This window comes from Corylus avellana, chromosome 11 (genome assembly GCF_965113065.1).
Source record: "Corylus avellana chromosome 11, dhCorAvel1.hap1.2, whole genome shotgun sequence".
NCBI classification, from domain to species: Eukaryota; Viridiplantae; Streptophyta; class Magnoliopsida; order Fagales; family Betulaceae; genus Corylus; species Corylus avellana.
The window spans coordinates 18,665,834-18,684,870 of record NC_142500.1 but is presented as its reverse complement, the minus strand read 5'-3'; the positions used below and the strand labels follow the sequence as shown (position 1 = coordinate 18,684,870).

Sequence of the window (19,037 nt, the reverse complement as noted above, 5' to 3'; positions counted from 1 at the left end):
TGTTAAATATTCTTTTTCAAACCCAAAAGGAAGTAGAAAAGGGAGGAGAGAGAAACTTAAAATTTTAATGATTTTTTATTCTTTTGGTGAGTGAGAAATGCTCACTATTATCGCTGAGTAGTGTTCGCTCACCAAAAATTTCTCAGGCTAATGGGGACCCATTTTGGACTATTTCTACAAATTGGCTCAACAAAATTGCTATTTTGATGAATCTATAGAGAATGCTTATGGAAGCATTTAGTGTTAATTTGGTTTGGCAATTTCAACTACGTGTGATTTAAAAAAAAAAAATTTGCAATTTTAAAATATTGTTGATGAAAACACAATTTTTAAAGCACGGCCAAGTATTTGGTAAAATTTATGCTTTGAAAATATAGTGTCTTAACCTAGCTTTTAAATAAAATGCACCACTTGTGGTACAAAAATGTAAAATTTTCTACATTTTCAAATTGTCAATTTTTATTTTCTTCAAATGGAATACTTTTTGTGATTTTGTTTTAAAACGTGCATTTAGCCGGTAAAACCAAAGGGCCAAACATACTCTTAGAGGAACTACCCGTAGGAGTATAATATTGAACTAAAATTTAAAATGTTTAAATTCCTTAAATAAATAAGTTAAAAATCTACCTTTCCGTTTACAATGGTTAGAGTTACATTCCTCTAACCATTGGCATTTACCAATGGTAAGACTCCAGACTCTCCCACGATTAGAGACTACACAATAGAGTATCACTCTTAGTTACATTCCTCTAGCCATTGGCATTTACCAATGGTAAACTCCAGCCTCTCCCACGATTAGAGACTACACAATAGAGTATCACTCTTGTGGCATAACATTCTTTTAATGTGTATACAGTGTTACGGCACTTATAAATTTTAAATGCCGTGACAACATCATGCAATGAAATATTAATTTAGGACTACAAAATGACTCTTCTCTATTTTACTTGAAATAAAGATTTTGATCCTCGCATTTGAGCTCCAATGCTAGTAGTTAAGAAAATAGAATATAAATAGTAATACTAGAAATTACATGTTTATCCCATCAATATTCTATCCTGCTGAAGTGACAATTCCAATAATTTTGTTTTGTTTTTGTTTTTTGTTTTTTTGTTTTTTTTTTAAAAAAAATGACTAATTTACATTGGCAAGTTAACATGATAGGATAGGGGTACAATAAAAATGTAATTTCTAGCACTACTGAAATATAAAATAGCAAGAACGAGAACAAGAGGACAAAAACAAAGTGAGGCAAGCTTGTGATGAAATAGAAAAACAGGCACTTTGTTCATCACATATCATCAATGCATGAATGCTCAGTACCACAATGAAAGAACTCGCATTCATAAATTCATACATACTTGGTAGATAAGGCAGCAAAAGAGACACGGCTTAAGACTTAAAGAGGAATTTTATTGATCACCGGCATACACTCACATATTTTTACTTCAAAAAAAGAAGTCTACTATTTCACAAGTAACTTGCCATAAGACTGAGAGGCTCGCTTTATGCCTCCGTTGCAAGCACGCACCGGAGACAACCCCCTTCATGCATCAGATCAAATGCCTTGTTGATCTCCCCAAGAGTCAAATTGTGAGTTATGTACTCATCAACCTTTATTTCCTGCAAAATATGAACCAGGAAAGATGAGTTCATGAATCATAACCTCTACTAGAGTAGTCACATATTCAACACTTGTGAAATGTGTTTACCTTCTTCAAATACTTCTCTACTAGCCAAGGAACCTGTGAACGGCTCTTAAAACCACCAAAAGCTGTGCCTTTCCAGACGCGACCGGTCACCAACTGAAAAGGACGGGTGGATATCTCCTGCCCGGATGCTGCAACGCCCACGATAACGGATGTTCCCCAGCCCTGTAAATTTTTGGTTAATCGTAAGTTTTATACGTGTAGATACCATTAAGCCACAAATTCACACAGAACACTCACCTTATGGCAGCACTCCAAAGCGGCCCTCATCACCGAGACATTTCCAATGCACTCGAAACTGTAGTCAACACCACCGTCCGTGAGATCAACAAGAACCTGCTGAATTGGCTTATCATGGTCCTTTGGATTCACAAATTCGGAAACTCCAAAATTCTTTGCTGCGGGTCACAATGCAATATAAGCAAATAAGTCATAGAAACATGACATTCATCTTTGAGGTAGGTATACATATCTAACTTACAATGGGAGGAACAGCTCTATAAATAGACCTTCACAACCCTTTTTGTAATTAAGAACAACTTGAAAGCAGTGTACAGCAATTTAAAAAACCCTCCCGCTCATTTTCTTTTCTTTAGCTTCCCTATAAATCATAATCTCTTCCCAAAGTTTCAGACAAATGCCCCTTTTTATTCACATTGATCAACAGTGTGTTGGGAACACCAGCTTTTTAGACGCGGAAGTACCATTGATTGAGACACATGGTCTGGCTTGCAGTTCATAGGGTGGGTTGGGGGGGCTGTAATTTTCCTAGTAATGGTTTCCTCAAGTACATGACTACACTTTCTTTCTTTTTCACTCACTACTCAGAGCTGATCTATAAAATGTCATTGGCAACATTCAAATAATAATTTGTAAAATCTATTATAACTATGATTCATATGTAATATTCAGTCCTCGTGTGCCGGACTCCAAAAAAACATTAACCAAAGGGTTAAATAAAAAAGAGGGTTAGAAGTTATAAATCAAAAGGTTTTTATTCTTTTTCTAATTGAATGACAAACCTTTCTTTGGATTTTTATTCCTTATATCTATCGATTGAATAAGTCATGATCCATGTATTCTTACTCGGGGAATTTTTGGAATTAGTTTGACTTACCTACATCATACTTTTTGCTGTCAATATCTATGCCAATGATTCGTGAAGCACCAGCTGCCTTTGCACCCTCTGCAACCTGTCAAGTAATAGTTTAATGAATCATTAAAATAGTCAGTCAGTACAAGAACATGACAAAAAGGTACTACTTGAGAGTTGAGACTTACCGCAAGGCCAACAGTTCCAAGGCCAAAAACAGCAACTATTGAACCTGGTTCTACTTTTGCTGTGTTCCAAACAGCTCCAAGCCCTAAAAGAAAATTATAATAACCAGGTCTACACATAATTAGTGGCTTATATAATTTCATTTATTTATTTTTTTTAAAAAAAAGGTTAAAGAGAAACACACACATCACCGTTATCTGGGGCGGACCTACCCTAGTGGTTGGGAAGGTCTTTGGCAACCCCAAAATTTTTAAAAATCCTCATAAAAATATTATTTTCTATACCATGACCCCATCAATGATGACTTTTTCACCACTCTAGATGGCTAGATGATTTAGGTTTCTACTGTAGTACTCTTTATATCTATGTATTTGCTTATTTACGTAGGTTTGGACCCCACAACTATTTTTGCAATTGAAAATTAATTCAATTTTTTTTTATGACTAGCAAAAAAGAGTTGATAAATATATGCTTTGATCAAAGATGTAATTACATAAGCCAGACCAAAAAAAAAAAAAAGTCGGCCAATAGTCCCACATGTTAATCTTTAATTAATAACGTCCGTGAACTTAAACATAGGGGAGAAATGATTCCTATAACTCCACATCAAACATATTTCACAGCATATTTAAGAACCAAGTCATGAGCGGAGTGTTCCGCTGATCTATCCATATTCCATCCCTAGGAATCTTTTCAAATTATTTTGCAATCAAGAAAGGATGGTTAAAAATAATAAAAATCAGAAACCATGAGGGCATGAATGATTTGGTATCAAACAACGTGTGAATTGTGAATGTCAGCAGTATAGTCATTATTCCAACAATACATATGTCAGTACCCGCTTGAAAGAAAAACAGAACAGGTGACAGTTTCCATTTTCCAAAGAAACTTTATCAAATGCTAAAGAGAAATTAAGAACAAATTCCGAAAGTATGTCACAGCATGCTTAAAATAGTCACAAATCAAAAGTATTAAATTCAAATTTTTTCTGGTAATATGCGTTCATGTGGGAGGTACTTGGATTGAAATTTCTTCCTTAGCCCACATCAATGACACGTTCCCCCCTGCAGGATCCTGCTGGGTAATGGCCCCTAATATCTTGAAGAATTCCAAGAAAATAATGTTTTAAAACTCTTACTAAAACAATTGCAGTGCAAAGTTTTGCCCCAGACCGATAACAAGAAATATTTTGATGTAGTTCAAACTGAAGAAAGAATGATAGACATGACATTTTATGAAATGGACAAAAGTAGGTAATGGCCTTTCAGCAAGTTAAAGGAACGGCATGTGAGTTGAGATAAGTATTTATACTAAGGAAACCCAGGAAATTCCTTTCAATATTTTTGCTCATGACTAACCCCCATCTTTTTTATATGTCCAACTGTGAGTCTAAAATGTATCTCATAGTACACCTGTACATTGTTTATTTTATTGCTACCTCATCAACGCTGAAATATAAAAAAGGGAAAAGGTGGGTTGATACACGAAAGCTCCAAAGACATGCGATGTTATATATATTTTTTTCTTTTTGATAAGTAGTGCGATATTATATTGTACAGAGCAGTTTGATGAATATTCCTCTGCATGAAGTTTGACAATCAATCACCAAAGCCAAGAAAGGACAATAATTTTTTTTTTTTTTGATAAGAAAGGACAATAATTTTATAGCACAGAAGGTATATATAGGCATCAAATCTCCAACTTAAATATCCATACGCAGTTAAAATATCAATAGAGAACATCTAAGAGTTATGGGCTGATAAAACAGGCCAATCATAATAAAGTAACTTTAAGATATTCCAAGGGAAGTATGATAAATTCTTACCAGTAGGAACACCACACCCCAGAAGGCATACTTTCTCCAAAGGAGCTTTTGGATCAATCTTTGCAACACTGACATCATGAACAACGGTATACTGGCTAAATGTTGAGGTTCCCATGAAATGATAGATAGGCTTTCCATTTACAGAGAAACGGCTCTTGCGATCACTCATCATGATGCCAACTCCAGTTGCAGAACGAACTTTTCCACAGAGGTTTGTCTTCCCAGATTTGCAAAACTTGCATTCTCGACATTCTGCCTGGTAACAGGGAATAACATGGTCCCCAGGCTGAACTTCAGTTACACCTTCACCAACACTCTCCACAATCCTGTATCGAAATAAATTAACCCTTTTTCAGCATAATGAACACCACAGATAGCTAATATCTTCAATGGCAGAGTTCACTTAACATACCCAGCGGCCTCATGGCCAAGAATGCATGGGAAGAGACCTTCAGGGTCCTATAAGACAGATAACATGACTCCATATTAGAGTAGATAATAAAAGGAAACTAAAGACATCAATTTAAAAAACACACAACACATTATTGATATCCCTGCTGGAAGCATAGAAAACGCAGACAAAAGTTTAGTGATATATAGCATTCACTGTATCCTACACAACTCCCACCCCCACCCTCACCCCACAAAAAAAATCCCACGTCTCCCACGTGTCTGTGTAGGTGCATGTCTAAATCTATGTGTGCACATGTGTGCATGTATGTGCGTGAGAGAGAGAGAGAGTGGGAAATAGATAGTAGACAACATAACCAAGTAATTTTCAATCAAACCCACGAGGCAAAAGCAGAATACTACTATGCCTTCTCCACAATATGCCCTAAATTTGACATATGCAGACCTTTCATTGCAACATAAGAATTAGATGGCCTTGTAGCACATGAAAGAATAAAAGCTTCATCTAAAACCTTGACTTTTGAAAAAATTAACAGAACTGATAGCATCGGTTCAGTTCTATTATACCATGAACTCCTAAGAGTTCTCACAATTGTTTATGTCAAAGCCTGCCATTTTTGTCAATGTCCTATTCCCAATTACAGTTTTTGAACCAAATTTTATATCAAAATACAAATGAGGTAACTCAAATTTCATGGAATGACCACCCATTTATTTTTAAAAGCAAGCAAGTAAATTTTGCAAATCAAACCCATGATCTAAAAGTTAAAACAAAAAAACAAAAAAAAAAAAAGAAACACAAGTGTAACTTTAAAAGAAATAACAACACCATCTTCACAAATTGCCCAAAACTTACAATAAACCACCAAACAAACTGTGCTACGATAAAAAAAGAAGAGCATCTTCAACCAAACAAACAAACATCGGAGAAACCGTTGTACAGAGTATATGAAATTTGTATCTCACCGACTATAATTCACCAATTTGAAGAAAAAAAGAATTGTCGAAAATACTGATCATGTGAGAAAAAAAAAAAAAAAAAAGGGTCTACCTTGCCACTCCAAGTGTAGGCATCAGTGTGGCAGAGAGCAGTGAAGAGGATCTTGACTCGAACCTCACCGGCCTGCGGCGGAGCCACCTGCACGTCCTCGATCACCAGTGGCTTATTGGGTTCCCAGGCCACCGCCGCTTTTGCATTTTCATTGCACCCAATTACAGATCACAATCAGAACCACACCCATTACAGAGTTTTCACATATACTCACACACACAAACACAATCACATCACATATACATGTATATGCATAGAGAGATTGAGAGTACCTTTGCAGGTAATGACTTGACCTTGAGTAGCCATGACAGAGACTGAGCACCACAAATGCAGAGAGAGAGAGAGAGACGGTGTGAGTAGAGATTAGGCAAATTATTGAGTTTGTGGATCAACCACAGCTATCTAGTATATATACACAGCTCTGTGGTGTGAGTCGGTGTGACCAAATAGAACTGACCCGAACCCGGGGATTCGCTAAGGGTGAAAGCGCCGGGTTCGGGTTTGGATCCCATGAATACTTGCGACTCTAATCTTATGTTGGGCAAAGTTGATTTTAATTAAGCTCTTAATTTTCTTATAAATTCAAGTGGAAGTTAATGAAAATGAATATTATGTGAAATTTTGGGTAGTAATTTATATTTTAGTAATTGATGTGAGTATTTTGAATTTAAAATAAAAACATTACAAACATGAAGTACATATAAAAACAAATTATAGACATGACATACAAAATAATAATAATAATAATAATTTGTTGTCATTTCAATTCATTTAATTATATGGATTTTTTAAGATATGGAATCCAATATCTTAATTTTTAGTGGGGTCGTGAAGAAAGAAAAATAAAAAATAAAACATTAATATGATAAATTCAAGGTTCGGAATTCATAAAATATGTTTATTTAATATTTTGTAAGAAGAACATTTTCTTAATATAGGATTAGCTATTGTTTTATTGGGCTAATTTGAGCACAACTTGAGTTTATGAATGGGGACAAACCAAATAATTAATTTGGATTTTGAATCAAGGTGTCATCATCTCATGCTAAAATGTGATGCCCCGTTTCTTGATGCGTGTTGTTAGGAAGTATCATACCAAAAATAAAAAATAAAAATAAATACATAAACAAATATTGATTAGTAAAACCTATTAAATAATTTTGCTTTTAGGTTTGTGTGTGTTGTTATCGAGATGTGTGAATGGTTTATCTAAATTTATCTCAATTAGGGGTGTTCAGAATTTTTGGCTTTCTAACTGTCGACGGTTATGGCTTAATTTTTGACGGTAGGTGAAAATTGGGTTTGACGTGATCTTTATTTTTCAACATAAGCCAAAGGCGGCGGTGGCGGAAGAGTTTTTATATATTTTAAGTTAAAAAGCTATATATATTCTTTATTTTAAGCTCAAAATGTATTCACTTGCGCTGTTCATTTCAGAGTAGGTGAGGCTCTAGATTAATAGACATTTGGAGGTTAACTGTGGAGGGAGGGTCAAGCGACCAAGAAGATGAATGAATTATTATTGAATTTTGGATTTAATAGTAATTTTCATTGCCACGGTGTTTAATTGGTTGGTTTAATTGAATGTAGAAAGGAATATCAATATGCAATCACCAAGAATGAAAATTGAATTTTATAAAAAAAGTTAAGAAATTACAACAGCTAGCAACTGTCATACAAAACTAAATTGATCTAACTATTATATAGTTGCTACAAAACATCACTCAAAATTCCAATGCACCTTTAGCTTTAAGAGCTTTCCACTGAGCAAGATTTTCAACTGGCATCAACAGAGGATTATGTGAAGCACTCCTATCTCGAGCATATGGGTTAGACCTAATTGGCTTCACCTCTTCCAACTGATTCATTCTTTTATCTTGCACAATCATAGAACCATATGCTTTATCTCTTCCTACAAAGGAAGGCCCACTGTGCTTCCAGTAGGTCCCAGCAGTGCTTATTGTGGACATCTCATCAAGGCATCGACTTGAAGAACTCCATGGTATTTTCTGGTTTGACATCTTGGCTTGATCACCTTTCGACTTCAAACTGAATGAAAATTCCTTGACACTTGGCTCTGAACTGAAGGGAACCTGGGGTTCTTGATTTGAAACAAAGTTCTCTTTCCCGGTTCTCACTGAAGGTGCCCCTTTAGCTTTAACAGTTCTCCACTGACTTAGATTTTCTACTGGGTTCAGCACGGCATGAACATAACCATGCCTACCTCTTGGCATGGGACTATCAAACTCCTCAGTGAACACAGGAGGAGCAGAAATCGTTCTCCTCAATTCCACAATTCCTTCATCATCATCATACAAGTCATTATCCATTAGTCCCCCATTGTCATCTCTGTCACTGAGATCATCAATATTATCAAGATAACCATCCTCATAGTCTAGCTCATCATGAGTTTCCTTGCAATTCTGGTAATTACCTTCATTCTCCATATAAAAATCTGAAACTTCATTGCAGGAAACATATTCATAGATTTTTACATTGGGGTCGAATGTTACTTTCTTTTTGGCCTTCAACACTTTCTCAGGCTTATCCCTACACACAAATCCCATCAGAAACTATGTCAAAAACAAGAAAAGAAAAGAAAAAAGAAAAGGTTATAATCTATTTGATAACTAACCGGACTTGTGAAACCGGGATGTTCATCATGGAAGAGACAGTAGATTGCACAGGCTTAATTGTAGTTCTCTGCAACAAATTTCATAATTCAATTTTAGTTTCAGTTCTCCGGCAGCCAAAACATAAACAAAAAGAAAACCCAAGATTTTGAGTCTTGAACACACTAGGCGTATATATATTTAACCTTTTTTTTATAAACAAAAACAATGAAACAGAAACAAGAAACAATGGGGATAAAAAGATTTAAAATCTTGACTATTATTCTTTCTTTTCTTGCATTCTCTCGGAAACGGGTTTAATGAAAATACCAAAAGACGCCGTAACCCAAGAACAATTATCTTAAACCCTGTTTAGCTGCCGAGAAAACCCGAGAAAACAGGAAAATAAAATAAAATACCCTAGGTTCAGTTTTTTTGTGTGATTAAGAAATCTCACCTTCTTTTAGCTTCCCTTCGTCGAAGAAATCGATGATCGGAAACTGATTGAGAAATTTGAAATTGAGAGAGAAAACAGAGAGATGAGACGCAAGAATTAACAACCTAGCTGTTACTCGTTAGGAATGAATGGGGACTCTTTTATAGTACTCTATCACCGACTTCAATCACCGACCTAAATCACCGACTCGTTAGGAATGAACGGGACTCGTTAGCCGTTGCGCGTTTCCTTTCCTGTCACAATAAGGATATTATATAGATGCACTACTCTTTTATTTATTTTTATTTTTTTTGTAAATTTAAATTTGGGGCTGTCTTTTTAACAAATAAAAATTTTAATGTAAAGAGTGATTTGGAAATAGTTTTTTTTTTTATAGTAAATTTTGGAAATATTTTAGATTATTTTATTTTATTTCTCCATGCATTATTATTATTATTATTATGTAAATGGAGAGATGTTAACAAAATTCTCAAGTTATTTAGTATTGTTTTCAGGTCAAAATGAAAAAAAAAAAAAAAAAAAAAAAAAAAAAATTATATTATAAATATAAATATATTTTCATCTATTTTTTGACATGAAAAAATATAAATATTATTATCATTATTGTTATATACTAAATTTGTGAAAATTTACCTAAAAAATCTTATGTTTTCGAGCATGAAATAATTCCATATAACCTCATAAAATGAATCTTCATATTCAATTGGAGTTTGAACATCCTTAACTAAAAAAATTCATCACCGGCCAGGGTCATATTAAACAACATAACTAGCTTCTTCTTTTTCTTTTTCTTTTTCTTTTTTTGTCATATTTAGTGTATAAATTATTAGTAATGAACCTTTTTTCTGTCTATTGGGCTAAGCTGTCTATTGGGCTAAGCAGATGCTTAGAGATGCCCAAAAGCCCAATGCCCTTTTAGCCCAGTGTGATTGCGTATATGCTTTTCGGTTTGAGAAATGTTACATTTTCCAAAAAAAAAATTCAAAAATTGCTCACTAAATTATGTAACTTAATCCCATGTAATTTATGTATCTCCGTCTCATAGGATTGTGACACGTCATTTTGAGAGCAAATTTTATAATTTTTTTTTTTTTTTTTTTTTTGGAAAGTGAGCATTCCTAAGTTTTGCATTTTGGTCCAAAGATCCTATTGAGGCCTTTTGGACCTAGTGGGTTGCAATTTTGGGATTTTTTTTGGGGGGGAAATTAAATTTAATCCCTATGTTTTCATGCAATTTCAATTTAGTCCTTAAATTTTTAATGTTAACAATTAAGTCCTTAGGTTTTTCTCTAATTTCAAATTGATCTATCTGTCAACATATTGTCCAATTAATTAATCGTATGTCAAGTCAAATCTATCAATTAGTGCCACGTGACTCTCATTTGACATGTAATATGTGTCAATTGTAGACGTCACGTGGCATAATTTTTTGTTTTTTTGGAATTTTTTTTCTGTCTATTTTTGTTAAAGCTTCAATTTTTTATTTTGATCGAGTAAAGACAATTATGACAAAAGTCTTTAACAGAGTTGGATGAAAAGAGTTTAAGAAGGGTGTGAGTTGTCGTCCGATTGTAGAGTGTAAATGACGTGGCGTGATGTGGTGGAAGGGGGTGTATGCATGTTCTATGCCATGTGTCTACCGTGGGTTTCAGCTCATATGGCAATAAAATGACAGAAGAAAAAGAGAAATGTTAGAGGTCAATAAATTTCTCATATTTGACTCATATTCTCTTACAATTAACAATTAGATTTATAGACTTATGTAGATCTTACGTAAGTTAATGGTGGACTCTATAAATCTAATAGTTAATTATAAGAGAATATAGGCCAAATATGAAGAACTTATTGACTCCTAACATATTTTCAGAAGAAAAAAAAAAATTTGACATTTGAAATTGGCTCCCAATTCATACATCTGGTTTGGTGAGTAGGTGGGAAATGTTTTTTTATTTTATTTTATTTATTATTATTATTTTTTTGAAGTATATAAGAAAAAACTAAAACTAAAATTGACAATTTGTTATGTGATCTGCGAATCCGACACGAACCCAATATGAAATTAAATGGCTAGTGTTAAAAAATATGATCATTTTAATCAAATGAGTCAGAATAAGGTTGACCTATATATATATAGTCTTATATTCATACATTAACATAACTCGAACAGTCGAACCTAACATGCAACATAATAATTGATAATTTTTGACATAACCAACGAATTTAACACGAACCCAATACAAAATTTGAAGGTTATAATTAAAAAGTATGACTCGTTTAATTAAATAGGTCAGATTAACTTGACATATATAGTTTTATATTTATGTATTGACACAACCCAAATTCAACGCACCAACATGAATTGTTCCTCTAACTACAACTTTAAAAAAAATATATATATATACAAATACAAATACAAGCAACTCAACCGATACATTCAAACTAGATAGATATAATTAGCATTTTACTGTAATTTGAGAAAGATGCGACCCAATATAATAAACATAACCATCGAGAAAATAAGAAAATCCCACGAAACTCCACGAGTGAGGATCGAAATTAAGGGAGTGGGTGGGACGTCATTATTAGTTGCGGTAAATTATGTCTACATGTAATCTCGGAAATAAAAGAGGGGGAGGAAGGTGGGGGAAGGGATCCAACAACTGATTGCCATGTGGTTGTTGTTTGGTAACTTTCCTCCTCCCATTTTAGGCTTGCCTACAAACTACAATGAAGATGATGCTTCAATTTATGAACATTTAAGGAAAAGATTGATTAATAATTTGATCAGAAAAACCAAACTATAATAAAAGCTCTCCTTGTTTTTACGTGTTGAAAGGAAGTAGCATATGGGGAGAGCGTTGGTGATAAGACTAGGGTAGGCAAAGGACTTAAAATCAAGCTGTGATAACACGTAATTTTTGACTATTCGTCACCCCCATTATCTCTTTCTTATCCCTTGAAATTAATGTGACGCGTTTTTCACTGCACATCAACTTCGAGAATAGAAGTTGTTTGGTCACTTTCCTCGCCCCATTCTAGGCTTACCTACAAACTACAATGAAGATGATGCTTCAATCTATGAACATTTAAGGAAAAGATTGATTAATAATTTGCTCAAAAAAGCCAAACTATAGTAAAAGCTCTCCCAATTTTTATGTGTTGAAAGGAAGTAGCATGATGGAGAGAGCGTTGGTGATAATACTAGGGTAGGCAAAAGACTTAAAGTCAAGTTGTAATAACATGTAATTTGTAACTATTCGTCATCCCTATTATTTCTTTCTTATCCCTTGAATTTAATGTGACGTGTTTTTCACTACACATGAACTTTGGGAATAAAAGTTGTTTGGCCACTTTCCCCGTCCCAGTTTAGGCTTACCTACAAACTACAATGAAGATGATGCTTTAATCTATGAACATTTAAGGAAAATATTGATTAATAATTTGATCAAAAAAACCAAACTATTACGAAAGCTCTCCCTGTTTTTACGTGTTTAAAGGAAGTAACATGATGGGGAGAGCGTTGGTGATAAGATTAGGGTAGGCAAATGACTTAAAGTCAAACTGTGATATCACGTAATTCGTGACTATTTGTCATCCCATTATCTCTTTCTTATCCCTTAAAATTAATGAGACGTGTTTTTCACGGCACATCAACTTAGAAAATAGAAAAGAAATAATAGGATGATGAACAAAATTAGTCTATTACCTTAATATTACTTTTGTGATAGCACATATTTTGCGTTTGCTTAATATTACTTTTGCCATCTTCATTTTTTTTTCATGCATAGAAAGTCACATATCAACCTTTCCTAAAATAAAATGAATTGTTGCACCTAACCTCTCTCAAAGTATCATTTTTGGATGTTGGGTCTCCACGGCTGTGTTTGGCAATAGAATGAAAAAAGGGAGTTGAATGGTAGTATAGCATGTTTGATTGATATGAGAGAAAAAAATAAGAATGTTTTGTATAAAAAAAGTGAAAAAATTTGTTTGTAGTGATTTTTTTATTTAAATAGTAATAAAAAATGATTGATGTGATGTAAAATGCAAGAATGTTGGAGCTGATTTTAAGAAGAAATTTTTTTATTTTTGAGTCCGGTCCAGTCCGGCCCTTTTCCAATCACAGCCATTTAAGGGGCCAAAACTTTCTGCCATGTACCAAAGATGCATGTTAGGCAAGGGTGAAGAAGAAACTTGGTGTCATCTTCTGCTCTTCTACAAATCCCTAGTCCCTAGTTAAAATTTTTTAAAAAATAGGGGTGGAAAACGCAAAAGGAATTACATTTGATTCATTTAAAAATTATGTAAAAGTGAAAGGGCATCTAAGAAATTAAAGATGATTGAGAAATAGAAGCAGAGCAGCAGCAGCTCTATAAATAGCAAAGACAACCTTGGATCGGCAGCTCATCTGAAAAAAAACCTTAAACCCAATAAGGCGGGCTCTGCTCTCTCTTGATCGCGGCGGCGGACGCTAACAAATGCCGCCGCGATCAAGAAAAGCGCGTGTTGGTTCAGATCATCTTCACCGTCGTCTTCGCCTTCTCCTGCAACCTCTTCTAAAGAGTACACAGCTTTCTCTTGCCTCCTCTGTTTGTTTCCTGAGAAAAAAAAAAAAAAAAAAAAATTCACTGCAAGTTGTTGATTTATTTATTTATTTTCTTCTCACTTACATTTCCGTATTGGGTGTAGGGCGAGACGGATGAACTGGGTCTTCGTGCTCCCTTACTATCACCATGGGGTTAGTTTCAGCTGATGAGAGATTTCAATTAAGTTTCTTTAACACAACCAGTCCGGAAATGGTGGATTTTTAGGAAGGAATATGGAAAACCAACGATGAATACAACTCCAATGTGTGGATTAGGAACCCACACACACAAAGGTAGTAAGGGAAATCTCACAATGGAGGCAGACGGCTTGTTGAAGATTCTGCATGATGAAAGGAGTCCAATTCCATTGAATGCTACTGTAGCTGCAGCTCCAAACTTCATGGCCACTATAGAAAATTCTGGAAGCTTTAAAGTGACAGAGCTGGATTCTGAAGAATCTTGATCTACCAAGATGGTCTTTAAGGCAAAGCTTTGATTATCTAATCCTTTATAGAATATTGTTAATGTAATCTCAATTTATACTTTTTTTTTTTTTTTAATCTCTAATCTAATCTCACATATATGTCTCTGTTTTTGTGCAAGCAGCACTTTGGTTGTCTATTTTTCAGAATTATCAACACGTGCTGTGTAGCATGATCTGGACAAACGACAAGACTGTCCGAGAATCTCTTCATGTTCGAGAGGACTTCTCTCTCAAGTGTCATCAGTTACCGCAAAACAGAGTAACTCAATCAAAGCTTTGCATTAAAGACCATCTTGGTTGATTCTTCAGAATCCAGCTCTGTCACTTTGAGGTTTCCTGAATTTTCTACAGTAGCAATGGAGTTTGGTGTTGCTTCATTAGCATTCAATGGAATTGGGGTTCCCTCCATCATGCAGAATCTTCAACAGGCCGTCTGCGACCATTGTGAGATTTCCCTTACTACTTTTGTATAGGTGTGTGTCGGTTCCCAATCCACACATTGGAGTTGTTTTCATCGTTGGTGTACCGTATAATCATATTCCTTCCTAAAAATCCACTATTTCTGGACTGTTCATGTTGAAGAAGCTTTAATGAAATCTCCTATCAGCTGAAACCAACCCCTTAGTGACATACAGAGCACTTCAGCAGCTTTGATGGTGTCTATCAACTAAAGGATGAGAAAGTTGTGGCCCTGCATTTCCAAGGCACCAACATGACAAAGAGAAAATGAAATATATTACAGAATGTGATATACTTGCTGAATTCAATGAAATCCATAAACAAATTTGCTTTGCCATCTATCAATACCATGTGACAAACAACTATAACCTCTGTTTCATTTGTCCAACTATAATTTTTCTGTTTGATTTTCAGTCATAATTATCTACCTAAATGATGGAAAAATCTTCAGATCATGCCCTGTTTGGTAGGTTGGAAACAGCAAGAGGAACCAAAAAAAAAAAAAAAAAAAAAGTGACAAAAATGGGTTACGGAGACACCCAGATCCTTTTTTCCTTTCTTTTCCTACATGTTTTTTTTTAATAAAAGGAACAAAGTTGGAATAAATTTGATTAAAAAATCACGTGCATCTCACATATTATTAAAAAATTAGACACATATCACTTTTATAGACTAGGTTAAAAGAAATTTCTCCAATCCAATTTAAATGAAAACTGTCATTTTTGTAATGTTTTCGTATCACAAAAGAGGGCTCATAAGCAATTTGTTTTTTCAATAGATTAATATTATTATGTGTATGGGCTGATTTATGTAACATATAAAGAAACCCAAAACTTATCTTTTTCATAATGAGGCCCAAAAGACAAGCAAAACCGATCCAAAGTGGATGTGTATGGGCAGGTAGGCCCCAAAACCGCCCGCTCGTGGACGGGCGAACAGTGACTCAAACGGAGGCGGATTTGAGCCAAAAATTGTTTGTCTAAGGCAGTGTATACCTCTAATTGCAGCCCTAATGATAGATATACTAAAATAAGTTTTTCTCTAAATTGGGTTAGAAATTTTATTCAACTTAATCTATAAAAGTGACATGTATCCCTTGAACATGTGAGATACACATGTTTTTTTAATAGCATGAAAAAAGTTGAAATAAATTTTATTAAAAACTTATGTGCATCTCACATGTTATTAAAAAAAAAAGACACATGTCACTCTTATAGATTAGGTTGAAAGAAATTCCACCAACTCAATTTGGAGAAAAACTTTGTTCATTAAAATATTGAAGAACATTTCAAAAACGATGATAATTAGAGTGAAGTAAAATATAATTTTTTCTTATTATTAATTACATATATAATTGTGCGCGCCCATATACACATAAAATGACACCCACTATCATTGATCATAATTTTTGCTTCCCATGTGCAAATGTGCAAATCAAGCTAAGCGTGAAAGGAACAACACATTATAACTCCTATAAATCATTCCTAAAACAGTAAAACATTTCACATGGAGACTACTTGTATTATTGCAACCACACTTTAACTTAAAAACACATGGACCTAAACCTAATGCAGACAAACATAGACCCCATTTGAATGCGAACAATAAAGCACCAACCCTACGATTAATCTTTTCATCTACATGTGAAAACAACATTTTAATATAACTCATGCAATCGTCTTTCAACATTACAAAAAATGTACTAATAGATTGACGAAATAATTGATTTGAAAAAATGGGTATTTTTTGAAAAAACTATTCCGTCGAAATTAAAAACTTAAAGACGAAATTGAAATCATGAGAAACTGATGTAGGGAGAAGCGGGTGGAACTTATCCCCTACAATCCTCAATAATGAGGATGTGAATTCGAGATCGAATTCTCTTCAACTAGGGAAAGATAATACAGATCGGGTAGCCAAACAGAAGTCACCATTCGAATCACTGTTCGAATGGCCAAGTGGAACGGAAGACTGGCAGAATGCTCCGTTCGAAGTCTCGTTCGAACGGCCATATGTTAAATTTCAGTTTTTACGCTTTCAGTAGTTCCCCTTCGAACGGCCATCTGTCCTGTTCGAACGTGTAGCTTTATCTGTTTTATTAAATTGACTTTATTTCGTGCTTTAATTAGGTTTAGGGTTTTGGGAGTTTATATTTCGTGTTTAGGTTTAGGAGTTTTGGGACTATAAATACATGCTTATAGCCTTCAGAAAGTCATAGTTGTTTATGAATCAGTTTTATCAATGAGAATACTCAGAGTTGAGTTTATTCATTTTTTTCTTCAAAACTTAGAGAGTTTCTAACTTTTCAAAAAGAATTCTTAGATTATTGATAGACTCAAGATATAGAATTACCTATCCGCTGCTTTATTATTATTCTTCGCTGCAACCCACCAAGCCAGACTGCATCAGTTGGTATCAAAGCAACTGATAGGCTCCTAAAACCCTAAACCTAATTAAAACATTAAATAATGTTAGTTTAATGAAACAAATAAAGCTACGCGTTCGAACGGGACATATGTCCATTCGAAGGGGAACTACTGAAAGCATAAAAACTGGAATTTAACATATGGTCGTTCAAACGAGATTTCAAACGGGCTTCGAATGGGGCATTCTACCAGTCTTCCGTTCCACTTGGCCGTTCGAACGTTGGCTTCTGTTTGACTACACGATCTGCATCATTCTCCTCTGGTTGGAAAGAATTCAACCTCAAATTCACATCTTCATTATTGAGGCTCGTAGAGGATAAGTTCCACCCGCTCCCCCTACATCAGAAACCTAAAGACTAATTTTAAGTATTCTCAAAAGAAAACAAACAGAAATTGGTCAATTATTGATTATTACCTTGTAGACTATTTGCTCTTCAACTAATTATTAAACCCAAATGGCATGTGTTAAACGATGGGATACCACTAACTTGGCAAATTTGGTTGCAACAAAATTCAAGATCACCCACAAAAATAAACAAAAAAAGACAAAGGAAAAAAAAAAAAAATGAAGTAGCATCTAGAAATCCGATCCAATCTACGCACGTGGAAGTGCACGTGCGAAATAAATTCCCAACAGAAGCAAAAGGACATAAATCATAGATAAAGCCAAGAGGAAAAAGGATATGTAGGTATCTTGACAAGCATGATTCCTTTGGTCAAAGAGTTGTGTGTGTCTTCCCAATAAAACAGTGCCAGGTGTCCCATGTCAGATAGATATCTAGTCAACTCTTTGACCAGGAAAATAATCATCCCTATCCTTTGGGTATTTCCCCAGCAGTTTGAGGGGACAGTGGACTCCACTAATGTTGTTTGGTGCTAACGTGTCAAGTTTCAATTGGTCTTTAGATTTTTTTTTCTTTTAATAATAACTAATTCAAGATTGTAATTAATAACGTGAAATAATAATGAGATAAACGTGTAATTTCTAATGCCGGGTTATATCTTGGGTTTATCGCATGCAGCATTATATCTTATAAATAATTATAGAAGAGTAAGAAATGACCATTTGAATTATTTGATTTGCTTCATAATGTTGTGGAGTGGGGCCACAAATATTCTTAATTACTAAAATTCAAACAGATAAGAAAAAAATTAAACTGGATTGGTGCCAATAATTGAGGAAAGCAAAATATATTACCAAAAAAAATGAAAAAAATTAGGGGAAACTTTACTTTGGCCCTTAAACTTTCACTTGATTTTATAAACCTCCTATGAACTTTCAAATTTCTCATTTTGAACTCATGAACTTTCAATTACTCTCAGTGTGGACTCCTCCGTCAAATTTTAAACATTACATGACATTTATACTCCTGACTTTTGTATAAAATTTCAACTTCCAAAACTTTTTTTTTATTTAAAAAAAGAAAAAGAAAATCAAGGACATTTTGATCTTTTTTTGTATTTTTAACTGCTAAAATTAATAGAAGGGTTTTAATTGAGAGTAATTGAAAGTTCAATGGTCCAAAATGAGAGATTTAGAAGTTCAAGGAGAATTTGTAAAATTGAGTAAAAATTAGGGGGCCAAAATAAAGTTTTCCTAAAAATAAAAAATTGAGTTTGATCTAATTTTGGTCAACACAACACAGCACAAAAAAAAAAAGAAAAAAGAAAAAGAAAGTATATCTAGATTTTGCAAGTCAATTTTCTTCTATGAGCACATTTAATTTGCTGATCATTT

At 34.2% G+C, this 19,037-nt stretch overlaps 2 protein-coding genes and 1 long non-coding RNA gene across 3 annotated transcripts; 1 reads left to right on the top strand and 2 right to left on the bottom strand.

Moving 5' to 3' along the window:
• Window positions 1–1,247: 1,247 nt before the first annotated feature.
• On the bottom strand, window positions 1,248–6,649 carry HOT5 (GroES-like zinc-binding dehydrogenase family protein). The gene is made up of 9 exons (XM_059576482.2): window positions 6,548–6,649; window positions 6,276–6,412; window positions 5,226–5,272; window positions 4,814–5,139; window positions 2,991–3,073; window positions 2,827–2,902; window positions 1,950–2,107; window positions 1,713–1,874; window positions 1,248–1,623 (listed from the first exon to the last, which is right to left on the bottom strand). The coding sequence occupies exons 1-9, from the start codon at window positions 6,579–6,581 to the stop codon at window positions 1,507–1,509; spliced, it is 1,140 nt and encodes a 379-aa protein (XP_059432465.1). The 5' UTR covers window positions 6,582–6,649; the 3' UTR covers window positions 1,248–1,506.
• Window positions 6,650–7,891: 1,242 nt separating this feature from the next.
• LOC132166403 (uncharacterized) lies at window positions 7,892–9,555 on the bottom strand. Its single transcript, XM_059577207.2, has 3 exons — window positions 9,345–9,555; window positions 8,911–8,978; window positions 7,892–8,825 (listed from the first exon to the last, which is right to left on the bottom strand). The coding sequence occupies exons 2-3, from the start codon at window positions 8,937–8,939 to the stop codon at window positions 8,000–8,002; spliced, it is 855 nt and encodes a 284-aa protein (XP_059433190.2). The 5' UTR covers window positions 8,940–8,978; window positions 9,345–9,555; the 3' UTR covers window positions 7,892–7,999.
• Window positions 9,556–13,736: 4,181 nt separating this feature from the next.
• On the top strand, window positions 13,737–15,249 carry LOC132166277 (uncharacterized). Its single transcript, XR_015909487.1, has 3 exons — window positions 13,737–13,907; window positions 14,034–14,414; window positions 14,537–15,249. It is a non-coding gene; the product is annotated as an uncharacterized LOC132166277 (long non-coding RNA).
• Window positions 15,250–19,037: the final 3,788 nt, after the last annotated feature.

Coding starts and splice junctions, on each gene's coding strand:
- HOT5 (XM_059576482.2), bottom strand. CDS start 6,581: ATGGCTACTCAAGGTCAAGTCATTACCTGCAAAG. Junction 6,413..6,547: donor TCAAGTCATTACCTGCAAAG/GTACTCTCAATC, acceptor AAAATGCAAAAG/CGGCGGTGGCCTGGGAACCC. Junction 1,624..1,712: donor TAGAGAAGTATTTGAAGAAG/GTAAACACATTT, acceptor CATATTTTGCAG/GAAATAAAGGTTGATGAGTA.
- LOC132166403 (XM_059577207.2), bottom strand. CDS start 8,939: ATGATGAACATCCCGGTTTCACAAGTCCG. Junction 8,826..8,910: donor ATCCCGGTTTCACAAGTCCG/GTTAGTTATCAA, acceptor ATTTGTGTGTAG/GGATAAGCCTGAGAAAGTGT.